Source organism: Zingiber officinale, chromosome 5A, assembly GCF_018446385.1.
Source record: "Zingiber officinale cultivar Zhangliang chromosome 5A, Zo_v1.1, whole genome shotgun sequence".
Taxonomy (NCBI): Eukaryota; Viridiplantae; Streptophyta; class Magnoliopsida; order Zingiberales; family Zingiberaceae; genus Zingiber; species Zingiber officinale.
This window is the reverse complement of record NC_055994.1, coordinates 119,534,916-119,559,082: the sequence shown is the minus strand read 5'-3', so window position 1 is coordinate 119,559,082 and position 24,167 is coordinate 119,534,916. Positions and strand designations below refer to the sequence as shown.

Genomic DNA, 24,167 nt, shown 5'->3' with positions numbered 1-24,167 from the left:
ATTAAGAGCTATGAATTGAGGTGAGGTGTAGAACATGGATTTCGTAATTAGTTGTACATGTGTAAATGGAATTAGGTTTATATTATGTGTTAATTAGGGTTTGCCCTGTTTTTAGTGTTAAAGATTTTTATTTAGCTATTTCATTTGGATATTAGCTAAATAAAAATACATATATTGGTGATACAGGACTTTGACGCGAGACGAGTATCTCGACGTCGTGAACCAGATTGGACTTTTCGATTTGGAGGCGGGTACTTTTGACTTTATGTCGTTTGATATACATAGTAGTGAATTTAACAAATTGCATTAATTATGTTCCTCATTCTGTTTCTGTTAATCACTACCCAAAACTTGTTACATGCTTGATTGATTACTTGGTTTGCATCTCATGTATACTTTACCTGTTTATACATGCTTGTAGGGGTAGTGATATACCATGCTTCACCATGTTCAGGACCTAGATTGTATACCTTATCTGATCTGTGTACCGTTGTTGTGATTCATTGACTTATGATGCACTTTCTATATATATACATGGTTTAGCTCAGGATATTCTGTGGTTAGTGTCATGCACCATTTGCATGATTGCATGCTGTGCGATAGTCCGCTCCATTATTGTTGAGCACATCGCCAGTTATATGAATCTGCACACACCACCACTCATGGGTTAGTGGTCGATTCAGGCAGTGTGTGTTGCAGCAGGGACTTTGTTTGGCTCCGTTGGTCCGCTCATGGGTAGCGTGATGCAACGTGTTAGCCGGCAGGGATTCCTCCCCGTCATCGTGTACCGGGAGTTGAGAGCATTGCGCTCCCCCATTTATGATTTGGGGTAGGAGGATAGGTGTACTCCGACAACATCCCGTCCACTCGGTCACTCATCAGGAGTAGTGACGACAGAGTGCACGGTTGTCACAGCCCTACCCACTCGGCCTCACTATTGGGTGTGAGATGATCGACTGGCGTCAGGGGTGACCAGGACGCATCATTGGCATCATATGCATGATGTTGTTTGTGTTTGTGTTTGCTGCATTTATATGTTGCATATTGTTTGGATACCTATTTTTGACATGCATACAGGATTTCTATACCACTCGGACTGTTTGTCCTTATACTCAGGTTCTGGTTAGTACAGTTTCTCTCCTGTTTACTTCAGATGCATTTTTATCTTTCTTATATCAGGAGACTGTACGCATGATTAGTGTTAGGTGTTATTTTCCTAGTTTGTATATCAATTGTACCTGATGAGTGTTGGACTCACTGATAACCATGATTTTACTGCATTATTTTGATTCATTTATGCATGGTTTTGATGTTGGTTTCCTAGTTTAAATCATGGTTACATTATATTTTGTGCATTGTGTGTATTTTTACACTTAATTGCAAATGATATTATTTTTGGTGTTATTTGATGCTAATATTTGATTCTTATTTTGTAGGCATCAAAGGATCTTAGATTTGGATCTATTTGGACCGAAATTGGGCTCGAATCGGAATTTAAACGAGAAGATCAAGCTTTGAAGCATTATGGGCCGTTTATCAAGAATAGGAGAGATCTGGACCATCCGAAGATTTGGCCGATCCAACATAATGGGGAGCAGATCTAAGCCATTGATGAAGATCCAGAAGTTTTGATCCAGATCTGAGTTCATCCAGCCATTGATCCAGCCAGATTAATCTGGACCGTTTATTGAAGACTAGGCGGATCTGGGCCATCCAGTGATGATCTGATCGATCCGACCTACGGGAGGGTAGATCCAGACCCTAGATCAACATCAGTATCTTCGGATCAGATTTTGGATGAACTTTCACCGTTGATTTAGCTCCAAATTGATCCCAGCCGTCGGTTCAGATCTGGAACAGATTCAAAACACAGAAGCTACAGTGTTTTCCAGTGTCGAATCCTCCACGCACAGCAGCTTCGTCCCCGGCAATGGCGCCAAAATTTGATATAGCCTAGAATCTATATTAAATGTCACAAATAGGCTTATCAAATTAACAATGTATTATATTTTTCACTGAACCCCTTAATTAAACAATAATGTTGTAGTAACGAGCCCAGGATCGATCCGAGGAACCAACGGTAGAATGTAATTTAGGATTGTCTTTTATTCCTATTTTTTGGGGGTTTTCGATATAAAAATGGAGTTGGGGGTTTAAAAGCTTTAAATCTAAATCTAACAGAGGAAAAACACAGCAATTAAGAAATTAATCTAAAGCAAGAATGAAACATAACTATGTGCCAATGAACAAATCATTACGCATTGTCACACTACGTTGTGATAAATCCATCAACACACATCAAACTAAGGACGAAATTACGAGACTCAAATAAATCTGATCTAAAGCAAGATGTAAACCTAATTTAGCACTTAACGTGCGTCTTCCAGCGGATTTCGGCCCCGATTCTTCCTCCAATCAATCTATCAAGCTTCAACTTCATTGTAGAGCTTCACGGCAGCTCATCCCGATCATCTGGAGCCTCTGGTGGGTGTTCCCTCCGGCGAATTCTGCGTTTCTGTCCTTCTCTGTTCCCGCGCCGATTTGGAGGTGGTCTTCCAATCGGCGACTCCGATTCCCATCAGCGACGTTCGGCGGTGGTCCTCTGACGTTCCTGAGCTCCATCCGACATCACACCACCATTCATAGCATCATTCCAGATTCAGAGTTGGGAGGTTGCAGAAATCCAGATTTTCGGCCATTCTTGGGGTTTTGGGTTGTTTTAGCTCGCCGGGGGTGGTCCGTCGGTGTTCTTGAGCATTCCTTGAACTGATACGCCACTGAGATGCTCCACTGAGGTCCAAAGTTGAGTGGTCTCGACTTTGGCACTCTTGTGTGACGGCAAGAGTGTGAAGTTTGGTGAGATTGGCTGTGAGTTGGATTGGTTAGGGTTTAATTCGTTTTGTTATTGTTTTTATAGCTTAGCACAGATTACTTTTAATGTTCGTTATATTTTTATGCAAGTAGTTAGCATTTCTTTCCTTGTTGAAGCTTAGTTTAAGTTTTATTTGTGCTTGGTTAATTGTTTAGTGTTTAAGTGCTAAATTAGGTTTACATCTTGCTTTAGATCAGATTTATTTGAGTCTCGTAATTTCGTCCTTAGTTTGATGTGTGTTGATGGATTTATCACAACATAGTGTGACAATGCGTAATGATTTGTTCATTGGCACATAGTTATGTTTCACTCTTGCTTTAGATTAATTTCTTAATTGCTATGTTTTTCCTCTGTTAGATTTAGATTTAAAGCTTTTAAACCCCCAACTCCATTTTTATATCGAAAATCCCAAAAAAATAGGAATAAAAGACAATCCTAAATTACATTCTACCGTTGGTTCCTCGGATCGATCCTGGGCTCGTTACTACAACATTATTGTTTAATTAAGGGGTTCAGTGAAAAATATAATACATTGTTAATTTGATAAGCCTATTTGTGACATTTAATATAGATTCTAGGCTATATCACTCACCCCGCCTCCATTGTTGTTATTTTTCAGGTTGATGCCGTCAGGAGAGAGTTCCAGTTGCTAGTCCCTGCAGACCTCGAGGATATTATTGGTCTTTTGGTTTTCTTATATAGACTATGCTAAATTTAATTTGTTTGATGGTATGGATATGGTATGGATTTTGTGATGTCGATGGATTTGGTTTAGTTTTGCTTTTACTACATGCCTGCCTAGACGGCAGAAGAGGTAAATTGATCTTATCGTTGGATTTGTGTTTTATGAGTGTAGTTGAGTAGGGTGGATTTTGAGTCTTCTTATCATTGCTTATTAAATTGTGTGGAATGTCTGTGTGTTGTGTTTATTTACTGTTATTATTCCAGCCGCATGTGGCTGAGGTATATGGATATATAGAAAGTTTCAGATTGTCCGCCGTATAGGGGAGAAGCTGTCGAAATTTCTTCGGACAGGGACTCCTCCGGGGCGTGAGAAAATCATTCTGAAATACTTGCAATACATGTAGCAAGTCGGGAATGAGTTTGGTTGAGATTAATGATTCAACATATCAAGGAAAAATGTGGTTTAACTACTAATAAGAAAATTCCAACAATATTATATGAAGACAATGTGGCATGTATAGCTCAATTAAAGGAAATATACATCAAAGGGGATAGAATTAAACATATTTCACTAAAATTCTTCTTCACTTATGATCTACAAAAGAATGATGATATTAAAGTCTAACAAATTCACTCTAGCAATAATTTGGCAGATTTATTTACTAAAGCATTATCTACAACAACATTTAAGAAATTAGTACATGGTATTGGAATGCGGCGGTATAGAGATCTCAAATGATAGTTCAAATATGGGGAGTAAATTTTTACTATACCATATTATGTTGTTCAGTAAATTTATAGTGATACAGTTGCGAAATGACGTACTCTTTTTCTTTACTAGGTTTTTTCCCATTGGTTTTTCCTAGTAAGATTTTAATGAGGCAGATTCCTTAATTATGGATATCCAAGGGGGAGTGTTGTAAAATAAAATATGTGGATGCCCATAACCCCCAATAACTTCATAAACTCCCTCATCTACATAACCTATTATCTTTTAAACTCCTAAGTTATGTAAATTCATGAGGAGTTTCAATATGATTGTGTACTTATAAATATATATGTATATATTTATTTCAATGAGTAAGAAAGAGAGGGGAGAAAAGAAATAGGTTAATAATATTTCCTTTTTATATGTAATTGTTTATATAATTTCACAATACAATGTAAATATTTTAGTATATTATATATATTTTTTGTATTAGGATGGTATATTTAATTTAGGATATGAAATAAATAGTACTTGTCTATTAATAGTGGGAGTTAAGTTTGTATTGGGGTTATATTGAGGTGGTTGGCTAAGCTTGAATCTATTGATTTTGAATTCTAATTAATTCATAGATTTTTATGTTATTATTATTAGATATTTATCTTATAGTTTTCTAAGTTATTTATATATTTGTATTTGTGGATACACTAAGCATGCTGATTTCAAATCCACATTATATTCGAAGTAAATTTGTCCTTGGACTCATTTATACATTCCTTGTGCATAAATTAATATATAAAAATATTATATATATGTTTTTATAACTACTTTGAAAAAGGGATTAAAATGGTATTAAAATAACAAAAAAAGTTTAAAAAGAAACTAAACTATTGATGACTTAAATAATTGAAATCCTGTTCATGTTATCCACATGTGGCTAATAATATGAGGATTAACATGAGATGAACTTATTTTATAAAATTAATAATTAATTACTCTTTAATTGATAAAGATTGCTTTACCTTCCATATTATATATTGATTCTTGTAAAACTTTGAGAAGTTATAATCTTATTTCTAGCGACCACCGACTTAGCTACTATTTAAATAATGCAATATTTATTATGTGGTAACACGGGTTAGTCCTTTAAACTAACTAATAAAATGCGAATCTAATGTAAAATAATTGTTGGGTAAAAATAATGAAGCAATATAAAGTAAATAGAGAAAATTACTGCTAAAAATTTAAATTTTGAGCCTAACTTTGTACATGAGCAATTGACACCCACCTAATATTATGGTAGCAAGATGTTGTTACCGGTCATATTTATTAGGGTATCAATTCAAATACATCGGGTCGGATTTGGATCAGGTTAATTTATTTTTAAAAAAAATTAATTCGAACTCGATCCAAACCCGAATACAACCCGAAACCTCTAAATCCGAACTCTAACCCAACCAACCCGAACCCGACTTAGATAATCCAAATAATCTGATTCAAAATGATTTTTTTTTATTTTTCTTATAATTTTTTATTTTTATCTCAATAGTCTATTATTATCATACTAATATTGATATTAATAAATATAAAATTATCTTAATTTTTAAAATAAAATTCGATTTAACTCTAAAAAATCTATTAAATCCTAAATTTGGATCAATCCGAATTTGATATGAAAATCCTCCAATCGGAACCCGACCCGAATTTAAAAATTCTCAATCCGAACTTAATTATTTTTTAGATCGGCTCAGATCGAATCATCAGATCAGATTTATTTTTGACACCCTTAATATTTATTTCCTTGATGGCTCTATATAGTTGTATATCACTAGTCTAATGAGGGCTTTAGTCTGTAGGTTAGATGATGTTATTTTCATTGTAAGGACTTGGTTTTAAGATTTTTTTTTTTTATGGATTGAATGATGATAGATTTATTGGTGATGTCTACAATGATAATTAAAAGTATATTAAATTGTGACAAAGATGATGATAAATAAAAAGAATGAGTGATAACATTAATTGGTAATAAATAAATGAAATAAAAAAGAGTTGATTATATATAATTTAAAACTAAAGACCACAAATGAGAACCGTAAAGATGTAATGTAATTTGAAACTTATTTTGTTTTCATGATCTCTTAAACAAAATCAACTCCATGCACATCTTTCTTTTTTACGTACTTAGTAACTTATTCTCATTTCCTATTTTTTTTTGGTCTCCAATTTTATAGGCAAAGGTTGATTTTGGAGTTATAGTTCATTTCATCTTGTAGAGGTGCTTAGATGATTTTATTGCATTTCTTGTAAAAAAAGAATACATATATTTTATTAAAGACTCATGTTTATCTTTGCTTAATGATTATTGGCATAGTTCTTGGTTATTTATTAGTATAGTGTCATCAAGTAGGGTACCCTGTGGTAAGTGGAATCACACCTTAGGTTGATATATACCACAAGTTATAAGGTTATTTATGGTGGTAAAAAAGATGAATACGCTCGCCCCCAGCGCTCCTGTCAACTCGTCCCAGGGCTAATACGGAGGAGGTAAATCACGGACGGTTACTAGCCTTTAGAATAGTAACTAACACATAAGGGAGACATTTACCTCGGCTTTGTCGAGATTCGAACTCCAGACCTCATAGTGGTAATACCTCATGTGTTAGCCACTATACCCATCCGAAGGGACAAGTATAAGGTTATTCATGGTTTTATAAAAAAGGAAGTGATGAAGTATAAAACAGTTTTGATTCCTTTTGACATGGAGGTCAATTCTAGGAGACAAAGAACTAGACAATACACAATCTGATTATAGAGCTGGCCTAAAATGGAAATACAACTACCATTATCTTCATAGTTTATTTGGATAGTCAGAATTGCAACTGCAATGAATTTAAAATTTTTGGATTCCCTTACTCACATGCTATCGTAATGTTATCCTTTAGAAACATAGATGTCTACTATTATTGTTAGCATTATTTTTTCTCTAAAACTTGGAAGTCTATTTATATGGTTTGTCCCATGTGAAAGTTAGCAATTTTGGGTCAATAGGTGTTTGTGATATTGTAGTTTTACCTTCTCGAGTCTTATACAGTTAGGTAGGAGGAATAAGACACATTGAATTAAAGCACAATGGAAAGGTTAATAATAAGTATAGTAAATACAGAATGTCACCAAAAAATTAAGTTTCTATGTGGTTTTATTTCGTTTGTAGCTAACATAATTTTGTGCTATATGGAATAGTCGACTGTGCCAATTGGAGATGATTAGATCCATCAAGAACTTTGGGCAATCAGCTATATGAAAAGTTTCAGTTGATTAAATTCATAAACAATCATAGTATAACAAAAAAATATTTGATGATCTTGAAGGTCTCAAAATTAGGAAATTGAATATGGGAAGACTCAAAAGAAGCATAGGAATGCAATAGTGCCAATTTAGAATGAATTCGAGGTGTCTAGGTCCATTTGATGGCAATGGAGGCTGAAAATTAAAACTAAATTAAACATAGATGACTCAAGGGATTGCTAGGAATACAAAGGTGTTTGAAGTGAATCTAATATGCTTATGTCCATCATGTACTTTTGTAAAAAGTGTTTCATGGCCTTGGAGGCCTCAAAATCATAAAAATTATAACATGGGGAGATTCAAAGGGAATGTTGAGAATATGAGCTAATTTGAAGTAAATATGATCGTGTCTATGTCTATTAGACACTTTTTGTAAAAAAAATGTTTGATAGATTTGAAGCCTCAAAATTAGTAAAGTAGAACATGGGAAGACCCGAGGATGCACATAAATGTAATGTGTCAATTTGGAACGGATCTAAAATGTTGAAGTCCAACAAACTAGGAAATTGAACACTTTTGGAAAAAAAATATTTAGTGGCCCCAAGACTAGGAAATTGAACATGGAAAGACTTAGGGGAATGCGGTAAACAAAAAAAAAAAAAAATCTAATTTGAAGTAAACATGAGGTGTCTAGGTCTACCAAAAAATTTTGATAAAAAGTTTTTTATGGCTTAGGAGGCTTCAAGACTAGGGAAATTGAAAATGGGGAGACTTAGAAGAATACATAGGAAAACAACAATGGCAATTTGAAGAAAATTCAAGGTGTTAGGTCCAACAAACAATCTTAGAAAAAATTGTATGATGCCCTAGGGCCTTCAAAACTAGGAAAATTGAGCATTAATGGAAGACTCATGGGAATGCCATGAATATAAAAAGGTCAAATAGAGTAAATTTGAGATGTGTAGGTCCATCAAACACTCTTGAAAAAAATTGCCTAATGACCCTAAAGGCTAAAAAACTAGGAAAATTGAATATGATAAGACTCATGGAAATATAACAATGCAATAGTGTCAATTTGGAACAAATTTGAGGTGTTTAAGTCCATCAAACACTTTGGTTAATCAATTATATGAAAAGTGTCAATCAACTTCATAATCAATCAAAGTATGACAAAAAGTGATGAGCAACATCATCTTTTGCTCTAATAGTATGACAAAAAGTGTTTGATGAACATATCAAAGGTAAGCTCTGATATGTGAACTGTGAGAGTTGAATGAATGGGAGAGGGTAGATCTCAACTTAGACCAACTCAATCATTATGATGATCATAGACGGACTTCAAGTTGATTGGTGCATGTCAATCAACCAACAAATAAAATATTTTTATTCTTAGTTGAGTCGACTAAGCAATAGATTGATCTGTGGTCAGTCAACTTATGAAAAATTCTAATTGACTAATAGTATGACAAGATAGTTGGAAGGAATCATTGATCTAATAAAGTTATGCAATAATGTTAGGATGATGTAAGAGCTATAGTAGAGCAATCAATTAATGGTGGAATCCAATCAAGTCAAGTAGTCATTAGTAGACATAGGTTGAGAAGATTAGGAAACCACTCGATTGATGATGGATATAATCAACTAATCAACAACAGATCAGTAGAAAAACAAGTGAAACTTGAAGGTGTTGAAGACTATAGAAAGGGAAGCAACGTGGACATTTGAAGACCAACAAAATATAGGTTGATTATATCACATTGAACCTCTTGTAATCATTTAAGCCTTCCTCTTAGTTTTATCATCTTAAGTTATGTTGCAAGAGGTTTCTCTACTTTTGGAGGTTATCCATGAAGGAGAAAGATGGTGGGCATTCCAAGAGTGACGACAAGTCATAGGCCATACACATTATTCAAATCATGTTACATGCCTTGTTAGCAATTGTGACATGCTTTTATTTCTGTTTGCATTAATTCTTGTGTGACCTTGGTAGCTTATAGTAAAAGTGGGATTAGTTTGTATTTGTAAGAACAATCGCTTTCACCCCTCTAGCAATCCGATCATCCATACACATCATTCCTAACAAAACTAGGGAAATTGAACATGGAAAAAATCCAGGGAATGCCAAGAATGTAGAGGTGCCAATTTAGAGCAAATATGGGCTGTCTAGGTCCATCAAGCACATTTTACAAAATAGCTTGAAATTGTACATAAAAAGACTTAGGAGAGTGATAGAAACAACGGTTCCAATTTATATATAGTAAAGTCGAGGTACTTAGGTCCATCAAGCACTTCTAGCAAAAAATACTTAATAGCCTTAAGTCCCCAAAACCCAAAAAAAATTAAACGTGGGAAAACTTAGGGGAATACTAGAAATGTCATGATGTCAGTTTGTAACAAATCAGAGATGTTTTAAGTCTACTAGTTATATGAAAAATGTCATTCGATTGAATTCATAATTAGTCATAGTATGGAAAAAAAAAATGTTTGATGCACCTAGATGTCTCAAAAATTACAAAAATTGAACATGGAAAGATTCAAGAGATTACCAAGATTGCAAAGGAACCAATTTGGATGAATCCGAGTTGTTTTGGTTCATCAAGCACTTTTTACAAACCACCAATATGAAAAGTTCCAATCAAGTGGTATCTTATCCAATCACCATATAAAATTATATGTATAATACCATTGCGGTTTAGTATCAAGTATCAATAATCATGATTTGGATCCATTTTGGATCATAAGAAGATTTTTGAGAATGGGCATGTCCAACCACATTTCATGTCATTTTCATACTATACATTCACATTTGATGTATATTAGTAATGATATTAGTACTATGATTACTATTGAGACTTGTTACAATTATAGTAACTTTGACTTCTTTAGTCTTGTACTAATTGATTTAATAGACCAGATTATTTAAAGGGATATTTAACCTATAAAATTTGGCATGTTGAGGTTAACTAAGAAGTTGTGTGGTGTACAAGAGATCAAGTATAGCCCAAGTGGGAGGTTGAAGGATTAATTCCACATTAGTGGACTTAAATCTTCATAAGGTGAGCTTATATTTGATTAACACACATACGACTAATTGTCATTAAGAAAACTAAACTCCAATTAAGTGATCTAATACTTGATTGCATATAAAGGGGGTTTGGATTAAATGGATATGGATTCAATGTGTAGATCCAATAATCCGATTCATTAACATTGATGGGCTATTTATGAGGTATGAGCTTTATGGTGGATAATCTCCACATGTTGGGTCGGGTATATAAAGGAAGAAAATTGATTCAATTAGAGAATACTGAATTGTGTTCTCTTTTCCTCTATTCTTCTCCCCCATTAAGGACTTTGGGTTGTTGGCTCAATCTTATGGAAGACTTCCGCTGTGCTGGCAGGATCTCCGATGACAAGTAAGCAATATGATGGCATTAGCGATGAATTCAAGTTAGCCCATTGATAGCCGTTGTATTAATTTCAGTTTTGTATTGCCTTATTGCTAGATGATAACTAGATCCTGGATTGATGCATCATATGAATTTTTTTTTCAATGCTATTTTTGCTTTCATTTACTCGCAACTTGATTGTGCTAAAGATTTCAGCGTTATCATGGCATTGGACTAACAATTCTGGAGAGAACAAAGAGTTCAAAATTATTGTTTCAATCCATGAGAACTCCCCATGATCTGTAATAATCAATTTGTAATTGTCATAATTTCTGCAGAAGAATGAATGGCATCCCCAGAAGCCTCACATTAGTACGATATCTATCATATGGAGGAAGTCGATTGTCTAACCATCTCCATGGACAGACACTAAAAGAAGCCATGTTTTTCAAACAGTGATACTTGGGTTTCTAAGGTTAGCAAACTATGCTTACATGGTTTCTCCACATTGGCACCGCATATTCCAGACCCAAAGGCTCAACCACTTGAGTTATTCTGAATAAGTTGGAGTTGTCAAAGTTGAGTCATTTCAAGTTGGTGCAGAGCTGAGTCATTCCTAGTCGAGATGAGCTGAGTCATTCTGATTCGGAGCAAGGCTGAGTCATTTTGAGCTGAGTCACTCTGAATTGAGTCATTTCAAGCTGAGTCACTCTTAATTGTGTTCGATTTGAGCCATTCCAAGTTGAGTCACTCCAAGCTTTCCAGTCTAAACTCTTGAGTTCATGAATTGCTCGAGTTCTTGAACTCTTGATGATTGTCCACGCAGTCTCTCCTAGGCGTGGTCTCATCTTGCTTGCTGCTGGTCATACATGGCTATGCCCCCATGTCATCCCAAATCATACTTGGGCATGATCACTTGTAGTTATGACCTCCCACCTATCATGTCATCCCAAGCCATATTTGAACATGGTCCTTTGCAGTTATAGTCCCTATCTAGAAATAATCTTCCACCTATTTTTACTTATAAATACTCAGGTATATTCACTAGAAAGGAGGGACCTACTCTCTCTAGATCTCTCTCTAATTATTTTTTTGTATTCTTCCTACTTCTACACATGTGTAACTTAAGCATCATATCAGTTTTGTCGAACAACTCCAACTCTCTCTGACACTCTTGCTTTTTGTGTCCAAGTTGCACGTAAGTTGATCCATCTCATCAGTAGGTTTCTGCCAGTTCACGTATGTATTGGAAATTCATCAATTAACTTATCACAATAATACTTGTTAGAGCATTGCACAAATACATAATAGCAATCTGTAGGCCTAAATTTTAAAAATTCCGTAAGGAGATCTGCCTTATTAAGTTGTTCTACTCAAGAATTGAGGTAGCTTCCTTGTAAGTTTTATATGCAAGCCCCATTCATTTCATTGATAGTTTCACTCGTCTAAGGAGTCATAGGCAGAAAGCATTTAGCTTGTGTGTTTAAGGTGTGATGGTGTTTTTGTTAGTGCACCACACTTGGTTACATTTAGGAATAGATTTTAAGAAGGGGTGACATCTCTTTGGATTCGGACACTTCCTTGCACGATGCCTTTGGAGGCATCCAGCCCAGCATATGTGATATGCCAACCGGGTCGAGTGACGAGTAGAAAAACTTCCCCTCTTGGGACTTCCATATAGCTAGCTAGAATTGAATGGATCTAGGAACCTCTAAAGCTTTACTTGGTGCTAGCTAGATGCATGTGTGCTGTGCTTTATCTTCCATCGATTGTTTGGAAATGAGAAAACAATGGCTTCTTTATGGTTGGTTCGATATGTATTATAGAGTTTCTTATCTCTATGCCATTTGCCATGTAGCTTCTAGGATGGTAAATGAAAAAAATAGAATGAATAAACTTATTTATTAAACCATATAAAATATAATGTCTAATTTTTACATTATTATAATATATATATATATATATATATATAGGACAATGACACTATTAATTGAGCTCATTCAAACTCAATAAGATTTTTTTAATAAACAAACTCGAACAAATTCCATAAATATACAATCAAGTTAGAACATACTTAAACTTTAGCTCGTTTACACCCCTTGCAACTTCCAGTTTGGTTTCAATTGCTTTCATGCTCCTCACAATTTGTAAGTGTTCTATCTGTAGTAGCCTCTAGGTTGCCATGTATACAATATACGAATCACTTCTAATATATTTTAGGTGAAAACTATTCACCCTGGTCCATCTCAATTAAAAAACATAGCACATGAAAATTTTAAAAAACAATTAGGTACATAATCTAAAAATAATTCCACGTGATTCTTTTTTTTTTTTTTTAATGCTTGTGCATAGTGTAAAAGTTGCAATGATAAAGACATCCACAGAGGAAAAGAAGCCTTTGTAGAACTTTCTTGTTTTTCTCCAAGTACTTAGCATTTAATTTAGATTGAGCTCTCCTTTGGGTTTTCATACTTCTCCATGGAGTAAAATTGAAGAGCTTTGTTTGATGGAACTATATATTGTTTATACAAATATGAGGCAAAGAAGTGTAAACGTTGGCAATTGCAGCTAAAACTTTGCCAGCATATTTTTCCACATGATCATTATTGGACAACAAAGAAAAGAAAGCATTGGTCAAATTCATATTCTTCCAAGAATTGTGTTGCAGCAGCTAGAAAAATGATTTGAATGATTAAAAAGATGAACGTCACTTAATCAGATATGCTACTTTGCACTGTGATAACACAAAATACTTTATATGGAGTCAGTATAAAGTGGTACCTTAACTCTAGCCTTGATTTGAGATGCAAGTGTTCAAAACATCATCTAAAAATCAAGGGATTGTCATTACATCCTCAGCAAGCACATCTTTGTCGCCTGGATGACCTTCGGACTGACTTCCGCACTCAAAAAGGTTGGGACCATTTTGTTTGTGTGTTTTCCGTCTTCCATCATTCATCTCGATGATCCTACTGATCTTTTCACTGATGCACATCTCCATCTGCTGTTCAGTGTCAGCATCGCCTAATGGAAGCCCAAGAAGTGAAGCGCATTCGTTTTGGAATTGTGGATCATCAGATGACAAGATCAAACCAGCAAGTGTTCTTGAAAGATTTGGAACATGCTTGTGAATCTGAAAAAATAAGGAAAAATAAGTAAATGCAACAGTAAAATCAGACATTGAACACGAAATTCTATTCTGTTGTTTGCATTGCCTAAATAAAACAGCTAGTAATGTTTGCACTAAACAAACATGTAGTATTAGATTCTTATAACTAGCAACGTAAGAGCATCCGCATTAGCTTCCTTAAACACAGTATTTATTTTAAATTTTATATTTTATGTAAAAAAAACTTACATTAACTGTCCTATCCATTCCCTAAATTTAGATATCATGAATAGTAATTCTCTAAATTTAGGGAATGAAATCCATTCCTTAAACATTAAAATATCATTTAATTTGGGAGAGAAAAAAATAAGGGGAATGGATTGGATAATAAAAAGTAGATATTACATAGAGAGAGTAAAAATAATTAAAAAAAAGTGAAAGAGATAGAAGAAAATAATAAAAAGAATAAAGATAATAAAAATTTTAGGGTAGTTGATGTAGTGTAGTGAAAAATGATTGTCTAAATTTAATAAAATGGATGGTTTATCCCAAATTTTAAAAATATTATAGAGAAACTGATGTGGATGCTCAATTTGGTTCAGTACAGATTAATCTGTAACAAGATTGAGAGAGAAAGAGTTGAAACATTAGTTGATAATCGTGGCACTAATGTTTCTTTCTTGAAACTTTGAATAAAAAATGAGCAGTTAATTCCATCTTAATATGAAATAGCAGACTAATTATCAAATTGTTTTAAAGGAAAAGAAAGCGGTTAGAATGATCCTATCCAAATGTAGGACTGTTGAAGATAGTTTATTCAAATTACACTTGCACTCCTTGTCTCATTGGTTAAATTGGCTTCCAATGGGTACAAAAGTAATGATCCTATCCAAATGTAGGACTGTTGAAGATAGTTTATTCAAATTACACTTGCACTCCTTGTCTCATTGGTTAAATTGGTTTCCAATGGGTACAAAAGTAATGACCCTATCCAAATGTAGGACTGTTGAAGATAGTTTATTGAAATTACACTTGCACTTCTTGTCTCATTGGTTACATTGGTTTCCAATGGGTAAAAAGTGTGGTGTTGCAAAGTCCAGCCATTGCAGCTAAAATTTTGATGATTAGTTTAACATGAATGTCAAACCCTCCTCTTTACAAAAAGATATGCATAGTAAATACCTCGGAAACAAGTCAAGGGAAGCCTCAGACTTGCATGAAGGACATACCTTGTGTGCATGATAGCTGAGGAGTAATCCTGGGTATTTGGTCTTCAAGTCGTCCATTGCGATCTTAACTGCTTTCTTGATGAGGTTTTGATAAACTGAAGCACATTGATGGGTTTGCAGGATTGTATTTGAGAGGTTAAAGAAAACATAGCTATAACATTATTAGCAGAATAACATGGAAACAATCTATGACACGACAATGGCAATGGATATTGTTGTCGATAACAATGGATGAAAATGTCAATGTGGCCACATAATGGCATCTCCTCCCATTCAAGTACCACATTCCCATCCCCATCCATGATACTCTTCCTCAATCTTAAACCGTAATTTTGCCAATCAACACTTGTCACTGCATCGAGGGATGACTGAGAAGCTGATAAAGATGTAAAGTCTTGGAAATACGTAACCTACAGAAAAACTTGAATGTTAGAATCCTAAGAATGCTCAATTTAAACAGAAACATAGAAACGCCTATATAATTGCTCTTTCTAGTTTGGCACACAATTTAAACAGAAACCTAGAAACGCCTATATAATTGATGTACCTGCTGTAAACAGAAATAACTAGATCCACAGTTAAGACAAAGCATCAATAATTTGTAAATTACAAGGAGCATAAGTAGCACAGGAGCCTCTACTGTGATGGCTAGTTCATCTGGTTGTCTTTTATTGGTGTCAAATTTTTATCCCATGCGGCATATTTTTTGTATGCAATATTAGCTTTCTAACCAAAAAAAAGTTGATCCATAAGGACACTGAACCTTAAAGATCTTCACTGAGAAATCAGTTATTCTTTTACAAGATGTTTTTAATGTTGTAAAAAAAAACGTTGAGAACTCTCACATCTTCAAAACATTATGTTTACCAAAATCTAATGTGCTGCATGTTTGCTTAATCTTTAAAAGTTTCATGGTTACATGCATTTCAGAATCATTGTTAACATGAGGTTTCCTATAAAGGCAGGTCTCTGAAAAGATTATCTCAAATTTCAGTTCATTCACCTAGTACAAACTTATCTTATTTTCATTTCCAGGCATACAATAAGTGAAATGGATCATCGGATGGATGACATGTAGGCAGAGCAATAAAGGGCTGTGAATAAGAGTTTATTGAGAAATCCACCTAGACCAACATGTACAGGTAAAACAGAATTAAAATAGCAGAGAGCAGCTCGACACACCAAAGGCAACGCCTAGCAGAAGTTCAGTAGACGGGTTCTCACTCCATGAGATGATAAAGGATAAAGGCAAGATACCATAATCGTTTGGGACATCTAGATCCGCATTCAAAAGGACAATTTTTTCTCTAACTCATACATTCTCTAACTTACTTCAGTCCATCATATACTTTCAACCACATTGAACTTCATTTTAGCCAATTAAACAAGCTATTTTGCAGCAAGCTCCACTATCAATCAAACTGTTCACCATGTCCGAAGCTTCATCATCCTTAAACAAATTGGTTGGAATTGCTAAGTAACTCAGGCCAACTGGCAAACATCTCACTCTCACCCATCCACTAATTCCTGAAGGAACTCCACTTGATTTGATGCCTACACAACCAAACTCCACTCAACTTGACTTCCTATGACCATGTTCCCTATTAAGGTCAGAATGAGTTACTGATAAAAGGTACATCAATTGTAATCTGTTGCAAAAAATACCTCGAGTGCATCAATATAGATGTTTATATTTTCTTGTAAACTTTTTCCAAGAGACCCTTTATATTGTGTCTACTTCAAGGGAGGGATCTAATCCATGGAGAAGGGCAGGAAACACCTCGTATGATCTTCCCTCTCCCTTGCCAAATGCGAAGAAGTAATGAGAAGGTAGGATTGAAGGCAATTGCAGAACCAAAATTTCACCCAAAATTCTTTTGCTTAAAACTAGGCAACAATAGGAGGGTAGGGGACATGAATTTAAAATTTTGATCTTACCTTCTCTCAATTTGTGAAATTACAGAGAAAAATCTAGAGGTATAAAATATTTCAGTATCCAAATTTTTTACACAGCGGCAGAGAAGCCGAGATCCATGCATGGAAAATACCAGCGACTACTTCCTATATTCCTTGCGATATAAGAGTAGGCATCTTATCCATAGTATCTTTCTAGTGGGACTCTCCAAGAGCATCATAATTTGACCAATAAATTTTAACAGTTAACACGGATATGGCACACTAGCCAATAAATTTTCACACTTGACATGGATATAGCCCACTAGCCAAAAGATGAATCCAAATTTAGAAAACAAAAGAAATAGGATGTAATAGTGGAAATACATTTTCCAATAGCTAAGCCTGACAAAAAAGGCATGCTGTCAGTGGATTTGCAAACGAGGTTATTGGGGCTAAGAAGGTGGTGGGAAAGAATTAAGAAATATAATGTTTCAAATAAATATTACATCAATTGAAACATAAGATCATCAAAATACTGGATCATAGCCTATTACCGTTTTTGCTGGGTGGAGTATTTAAGAAAAATGAGTATCTCTACAAATTAATCGTATCGCATCTAGGGCTAAGAATATGCACAAAGCATAAATAACCAAAAACTTCTAATGGTAAAGAAAAGCCAATTTGATGGGAATAAAAATATGAAATATATTTTATGATGAGTACATATGAAGGTAAAGAATTAGTGAGATAGAACAAGGTAAGAGTTGTATCTCCAATATTACTTATGCATATGCATAATAACATCATACTGCATGCAATGTTGTCAAGAAGAATAGTGATTCTTGTGTTCATCAACACCACTCTACTGGGAGGTATAGGTACATGTAAATTTAGTGAATAACACCTTGTGGTGCACTAAAACATGAAAAAAATTTGACTGTATGCACTTTGAGAGTATTATTAGTGCATAAAATTCTGATAGAAGAATAAATTTGTATCTTTATGCCATACAAAAAATTTGATTACATCAAAAACCTTAATTGATTTTTCAACAAGTAGACTCATGCCATACATTAAGCATAGGGCTAGGACCCCATATGTTAAAGTGAACCAAGTGTACTAGGTTAAAGGGAAAAGAGGCATGTTCACAAGTACTAGAAGAAAAAGAGGTACAGAGATGTTTACTACACTCACATACTTCATAATAGAATTTAGTTGATGAGGGAGGAATAGAAATGAACACTCTAACTTTACACTATAAAGGTTGACTAAAATGGCAATGTTATGGGGTTATACATGGATAGGTAGAGCTATTTGTCTATCATATCATAACCACCAACCATTCTCTTCACTATAAATCCTAAAAAACGCCACTACTAAGATAGAAGATTACACAACAAATTAAATATTTTCTAAGAGTGCTGATATTATAACTTCATGGGAAACTCAGGAAGATATAGAACTTTATCTAAGAATAGTGAGGAGGTAGGTAAAGAGTCTTTTCCTTTAACAAAACCATTTGAGATTAAAATGAATAGTAAGGTGGATCAGATATTCTAACTTTCAGTGGACAAAATAGAGAGGGAACAATGGGGGAGGGTTTAGAGAGTAGGTTGCATTGAGGAATGGGTTTCCAAGCTCTCTGCAGCTTGGGTGCAGGAGATGCGAAAAGGGTCCACATGGGGTGATTAGGATCTAAGAGAATAGGTTATGATCAGGTTTATCACAAATTGGTCTCACTGAGGGGTTGTTGTCTCACAAAAAACGAAATGGTTGGAAGAGGTACAATGTGTGGGGGCAACAGGGAATGGAAAAGGGGGTTGCACAAGTGGAGGAAAGGACTTTGAACTTATGAGCAGAGGTGAACGAGAATATGAAGGAGGCTGTGGTCAAAAGACTTGGTAACATGAGGCAGGAAAGGGAGGGGCTAGCATGGATAGGTAACAGGAAGGCGGATGCAATTAGGAAATTCTTATTGTCTCAACGAGTAGCTTAGGAAAGAGCAGAAAGAACAACGGTTGCAAGAAAAGATGGGATGGATGGGAATGGTTTTATACCAAAATGAAACTTGGATATCTTATTATCACTTTTGATGGGATTAAAATCCATGTATCTGTAGAAACTTGGATGCATTTAACATGACTAATTCTATAAACAATTAGGAATAAGGCTAAGTATGCTTATTTCTAATAATTTATCTTCATCAGGCCATTGACTTGCAAATTAGAAGCTAGAGAAACGAAGTCTACACTTCCTTTCAGGGTGTGCCTAAGAAGATGAAACAGACTTGGTGTGCTAAAATTATTTCAGAAAAAGTAAAGCATAACCATAGAAATTCTGCAACAACAATCTGATTTACTGATAGATTTGAATTTCATCACTTACAGGTCAGAACTAATCTTAGTCCAAAAGGAAAGAAAAATATGAAATTTTAGGGTATGAGCAGTATCAAAGGAGAACAATTATTGAAAGTATTATGTTTGCAAAAACAAAACAAGTGATGGGCATGAATTTCTCAGGCAAACTAAAAAGAATGCAGCATTTCTGAGTAATCCTATATTTTGAACTTGGAATGTGTGTGTTAGAATTACACCAAGTCACATTGGAGTTCCATATGGGAATTAAACTATGTTGTGATTCATAATGAAACAAATAAATAAAAATGAGAAAACAAGTACTTTGAGAAAATAAGACCTGTGAAGCAGAACAGTTCAACCTCCATTGGCAACTATCTGATGAAACAGAAGCTATTGCTATAGCCACTTCGACCATTAGTTTGGAACTTCTAAGTGTGTGGAAGCCACTTCCAAACTTCAACTGTTCTCTAAAGAGTCAGAGACAAAAGATATTAATCCATGAATTTCAGTAGCTATAACCCGAGCATATAGAAAAAATATTTCCCCCGTTTGATGGCATGTGACAGTTATATTTAGCATAGCAAACTGTTTATAATCAGCTGCATTATAGTGATTGTGAAACTCAGAAACATGAGAAATTATATATGAAAAGACAATCATCATGCTCCGTCTCTGAGCATAGATGTTGATCAGTATATAGCTTGCAAACAATTTAAAAAAAAAAAAAATCTGATATCTAAATAACACACCTGACCAAAATAAGATAATGATGAAGATGCAAAACTAGTGCATATTGGGAGTATTTCATGACTTGATGCTTTGAAGTTAACTAAGTTGATCTGATTTTCAAACAACTTTTCGAGTATAAACTTTTTTTATTTCTCTCAAACTAAAGAACCACAAAAAATCGAAATTCATGAAGATAAAGTAACAAATTATGAAGAGCATGGTTTCAAGCATGAAATTAGTTGGTACAACCAAAAGGTGTCATTTCAATTCCTGACTAAGTATGATACTATGTTGACATGAGTAAATGTCATCATGTCATCCATATTGACAGGTTAGATAGTATTACTATTTTGGTTGATATCATCAAGACTAGCCGAGATAGGAAAAAATTCTCATGACCCATTATTTGATTTTATCTATGAGTCAAAAGAAAGAGATAATCCCTTTCCAAAAGAGATGGGAGGGAAAGAGCAAGAGCACCAACCACAGCAGAATGATGCCAAAGTCAAATCAAGATGCATCCATCTTCTATGCACGTATCATTGTGGTTCCAATTATCCCAATTCAAATCTAACTCTTACCCCTATTTATTTGGAACGACAAAAAAAAAAAAAAAATAGAGAGTTTTTCGCAAGGAAAATTTTCTAGCGTGGACGGTCTGGTGCACAAGATTCCCGCTAGTGCGAGTCTTGGGGAAGTGTCAGACCATATTGGATCTATTGTACGTAGTCATACCTTGCATTTTGCAAGAGGTCGTTTCCGCGACTTAAACCTAACGCGGGACCTCAAGGTCACATGGCAGCAACTTTACTGTTGCGCCAAGGCTCCCCTCCCAAAATTTTCCAGCGTTTATTTTATAAAAAGAATGAACCACTCATCCTTTTCATTGTTTACCTATTATAAAATAATAGACAGATGGATTTAAGAAATCCATCCGTGAATCATTTTTTGGATTTTTTTTATCCACCTAAATTAGATGAACTTTCTGTTGGTGCAGCAGGGCCGGCAAGAGGGGGGTGAATTGCCTGCAAAATAAAAGTATACCCTCCTCGATTCTTTCAACTCAAACAGTGCAATAGTAATAAAGTAAACTAACAGAAATAAAAAAAAAAAAGACTCAACAATTTACTTGGTTACAACCAAGAAAGTTGTTAGCCCATGGCAGTAGAAAAAGCTATGAAAGATCTCCTTCTCTGAAGGCGGAGAAGTCTTTTACACACTAGAAGCTCTGAACTATTGCTAGAAATGAATACAGAGCTGATTGTTTGATTGATTATCAATTTCCTAGCTCCAGGGGCCTTTATATAACTCCTGGAAACTCTATCTCGAGGGTCCAAGGCGCCTCCAACATGGATTCAAGGCGCCTCGAATAGTTTGACCGGATAAAACTTTATCCGAATCCAAACGACAACTTTGGTTGGGTCTGAGGCGCCTCAAACAGCCTTGGAGGCGCCTCGGACTAGGTCTGAGGCGCCTCAGACAGTGCAGGCTACGGAGGCGCCTTCAGCACTTCATTGAAGGTGCCTCCAGCTAGCTTTCCAAGCTCCTTTTGACTTCCTTTTGGCTTCCGATGCTCCGATAGCTTGGGTGATTGCGGCCAACCGAAATAGGGCTCACCCGAACTCAATTCTCGGCCTTTTCCTCAAGCAGGCTTCCGTCCCGGCTTCTCATCCCTCGAACGTCGCGCACGTTCTTCTCGTCCACCGATGTACTCTTCCGCAGCTCTCTCGTCCTTCGGACGCACCGAGCCCGTCAGCTCTCTTCCCGTGCTGTCCTTCTCACTAGCTGCGTCTTCTGCTCGACTTCCTGCGCTCCTAAGTTCTTGCACACTTAGACACAGGGATGAGATAACTAGCAAGACCTAACCTAACTTGGTTGATCACATTAAAACACTCACGGGGTCCAACAATCTCCCCCTTTTTGATGTGCATCAACCCAAGTTCAAGTTAGGGAAAAAACAAACAAATAATAATTTTAAGAAAAATTACTAAACTAATAGTTTAAGCACAAAAATTGCAATAATATAATTCACAACATAAATTAGATAAAAATTAAAATTTTTAATTTTCTTAACTCCCGTTAAACTTGTACCTAACTCTCCCCCTTTGATCACAGCAAAAAGAATGGGGTAAAAATAATTTAAGGGTTAGAAAAAATTTCTAAGTAAAAATTCTTTTTCAAAAAGATTTGTCTAAGTTAAAATTCACTTTCAAAATAATATGTAAACAAAAAAAAAATTCTAAGTCAAAATTTTATGCAAGAAATATTTTTCTTGATATAAAAATATTTTTGAAGAATTTCCAAGAAAATGTTTTAAAAAACTTTCCAAAGCATTATATAATTCTAATTTTAATGATTTACCAGAAAGTTAATTAAACATTGTATTTCAATATTTTGGTTTCCAGGTCGTGGCGAGACACTAGGTCTTCTTCGTTATTGGAGCAACAACCACTTCCTTAGACAAAACCTCATAAAGAAATTGTAATGTTTAATTTTTTCGCTGAAAGCGTTACCTTTTAAAAAATTTAATCTAGCACAGATTTTGGAATCCAGTAAAGGTTTCTACCTACTGGATTAATAAAAAATTTAGGGGGTATATAACTGTTGGGGACTTTTCTAAGTTGCCTCTAATTTTTTCTAATATACCAATTCAATTTCTCGTAAATTCTAAGTTTTGATTTTGGGAATTTATTTAAACATGTATTATTATTTTTCAATTTTTCAAATTCATTTTTCAATTTTTCATTTTCTAATTTTAAATTGTCAAATAATTCTAATGAGCATGAATTTTCTAATTTCATTTTCAATTCAGCGTTTTCTTTTTCTAATTTTGCTAGATCTTTCGTAAGCACTTTGATAAATTGAAAAGATTGGGTAGTGGTGAGATCACGTACCTTACTTACCTCACTTGGTGATGCTCCCCCTTCATCGTAACTTTCCTCTTCTGATTCTCCCCCTTTATCTATGCTCATCTCTGAGAATGAGTCATCTTCAAAGAGATGGTTGGCCATCAATGCCACTCCTGAGAAGCCTTCGATTTCTAACTCGGAGGATGAAGAATCATCTCATGTAGCCTTCAGACTCTTGCGTGTAGAGGACGTCGGTCTCTGAGGTTTCTCCTTGTGCTTTTTCTTCAACTTGGGGCAGTCATCCTTGATGTGCCCTTCCTCGTTACAGTTGTAGCATCGGACCGTCCTTTTGTTACGTTGATGCTTCCTCGACTGCGATTTAAATTTATTAGTGTTGGGAACCCAAGGTTGTTTTGGTGTGATCAACAAGTTAAGTTAGGTCCTGTGTGTTTCTAACCTTATATCTAAGTGTGCAGGAGCTTAGGAGCACAGGTAGTCGAGCAGAAGACGCAGCTAGCGAGAAGGACGGCAGTCTGAGGGACGAGGTGCTGCGGAAGAGTACACCGACGGACGAGAAGGAAGCGTGTGGTGGTTCCGAGGGACGAAAGACAGAGCGGAAGATTGCTCGAGGAGCAAAAGACGCAGCTAGCGAGAAGGACGGCACGCGGTGCGTCTGAGGGACGAAGACTGCGGATGAGTACGCAAGCGGACGAGAAGGAAACGCACGGCAATTCCGAGGGACGAAAAGCCGGAGGGAAGCCCGCTCGAGAAGACCGGAACTTGGGTTCGGGTGAGCCCTATTCCGGATAGCAGAGATCACCCAACCAAGCAGAGGACCCGGACGAAAGTCAACTGGAGTTGACTAAGCATCCGGGGCACCCGGAACTGTCCGGGGCGCCCGGAACTGTCCGGGGCGCCCGGACCAGCCAGGGGCGCCCGGACCAGCCCGAGGCGCCCGGATCAGCCCGGGGCGCCCGGACCAGCCCGGAACCCTTCCAGACGCCCGGAAGTGAGTTTTTGACCTGATCGAGCTCGATCTAAACGTTGGGGGATAAAATTTAT

At 35.6% G+C, this 24,167-nt stretch overlaps 1 protein-coding gene across 2 annotated transcripts in view; it reads right to left on the bottom strand.

The window, feature by feature from the left end:
* Nucleotides 1–13,634: 13,634 nt before the first annotated feature.
* LOC121981490 (NADPH-dependent aldo-keto reductase, chloroplastic-like) overlaps nucleotides 13,635–24,167 on the bottom strand; it is a 60,047-nt gene continuing 49,514 nt past the window's right edge. The window contains exons 15-18 of one of the 2 annotated variants that reach the window (XM_042534033.1): nucleotides 19,865–19,994; nucleotides 15,488–15,684; nucleotides 15,275–15,398; nucleotides 13,635–14,069 (exon numbers count right to left, since the gene is read on the bottom strand). In XM_042534033.1, coding sequence (XP_042389967.1) covers nucleotides 13,770–14,069; nucleotides 15,275–15,398; nucleotides 15,488–15,684; nucleotides 19,865–19,994 — 751 coding nt within the window. In that variant the 3' untranslated portion in view covers nucleotides 13,635–13,769. The remainder of the gene's footprint in view (nucleotides 14,070–15,274; nucleotides 15,399–15,487; nucleotides 15,685–19,864; nucleotides 19,995–24,167) is intronic. The other variant, XM_042534034.1, reaches the window with a different exon arrangement.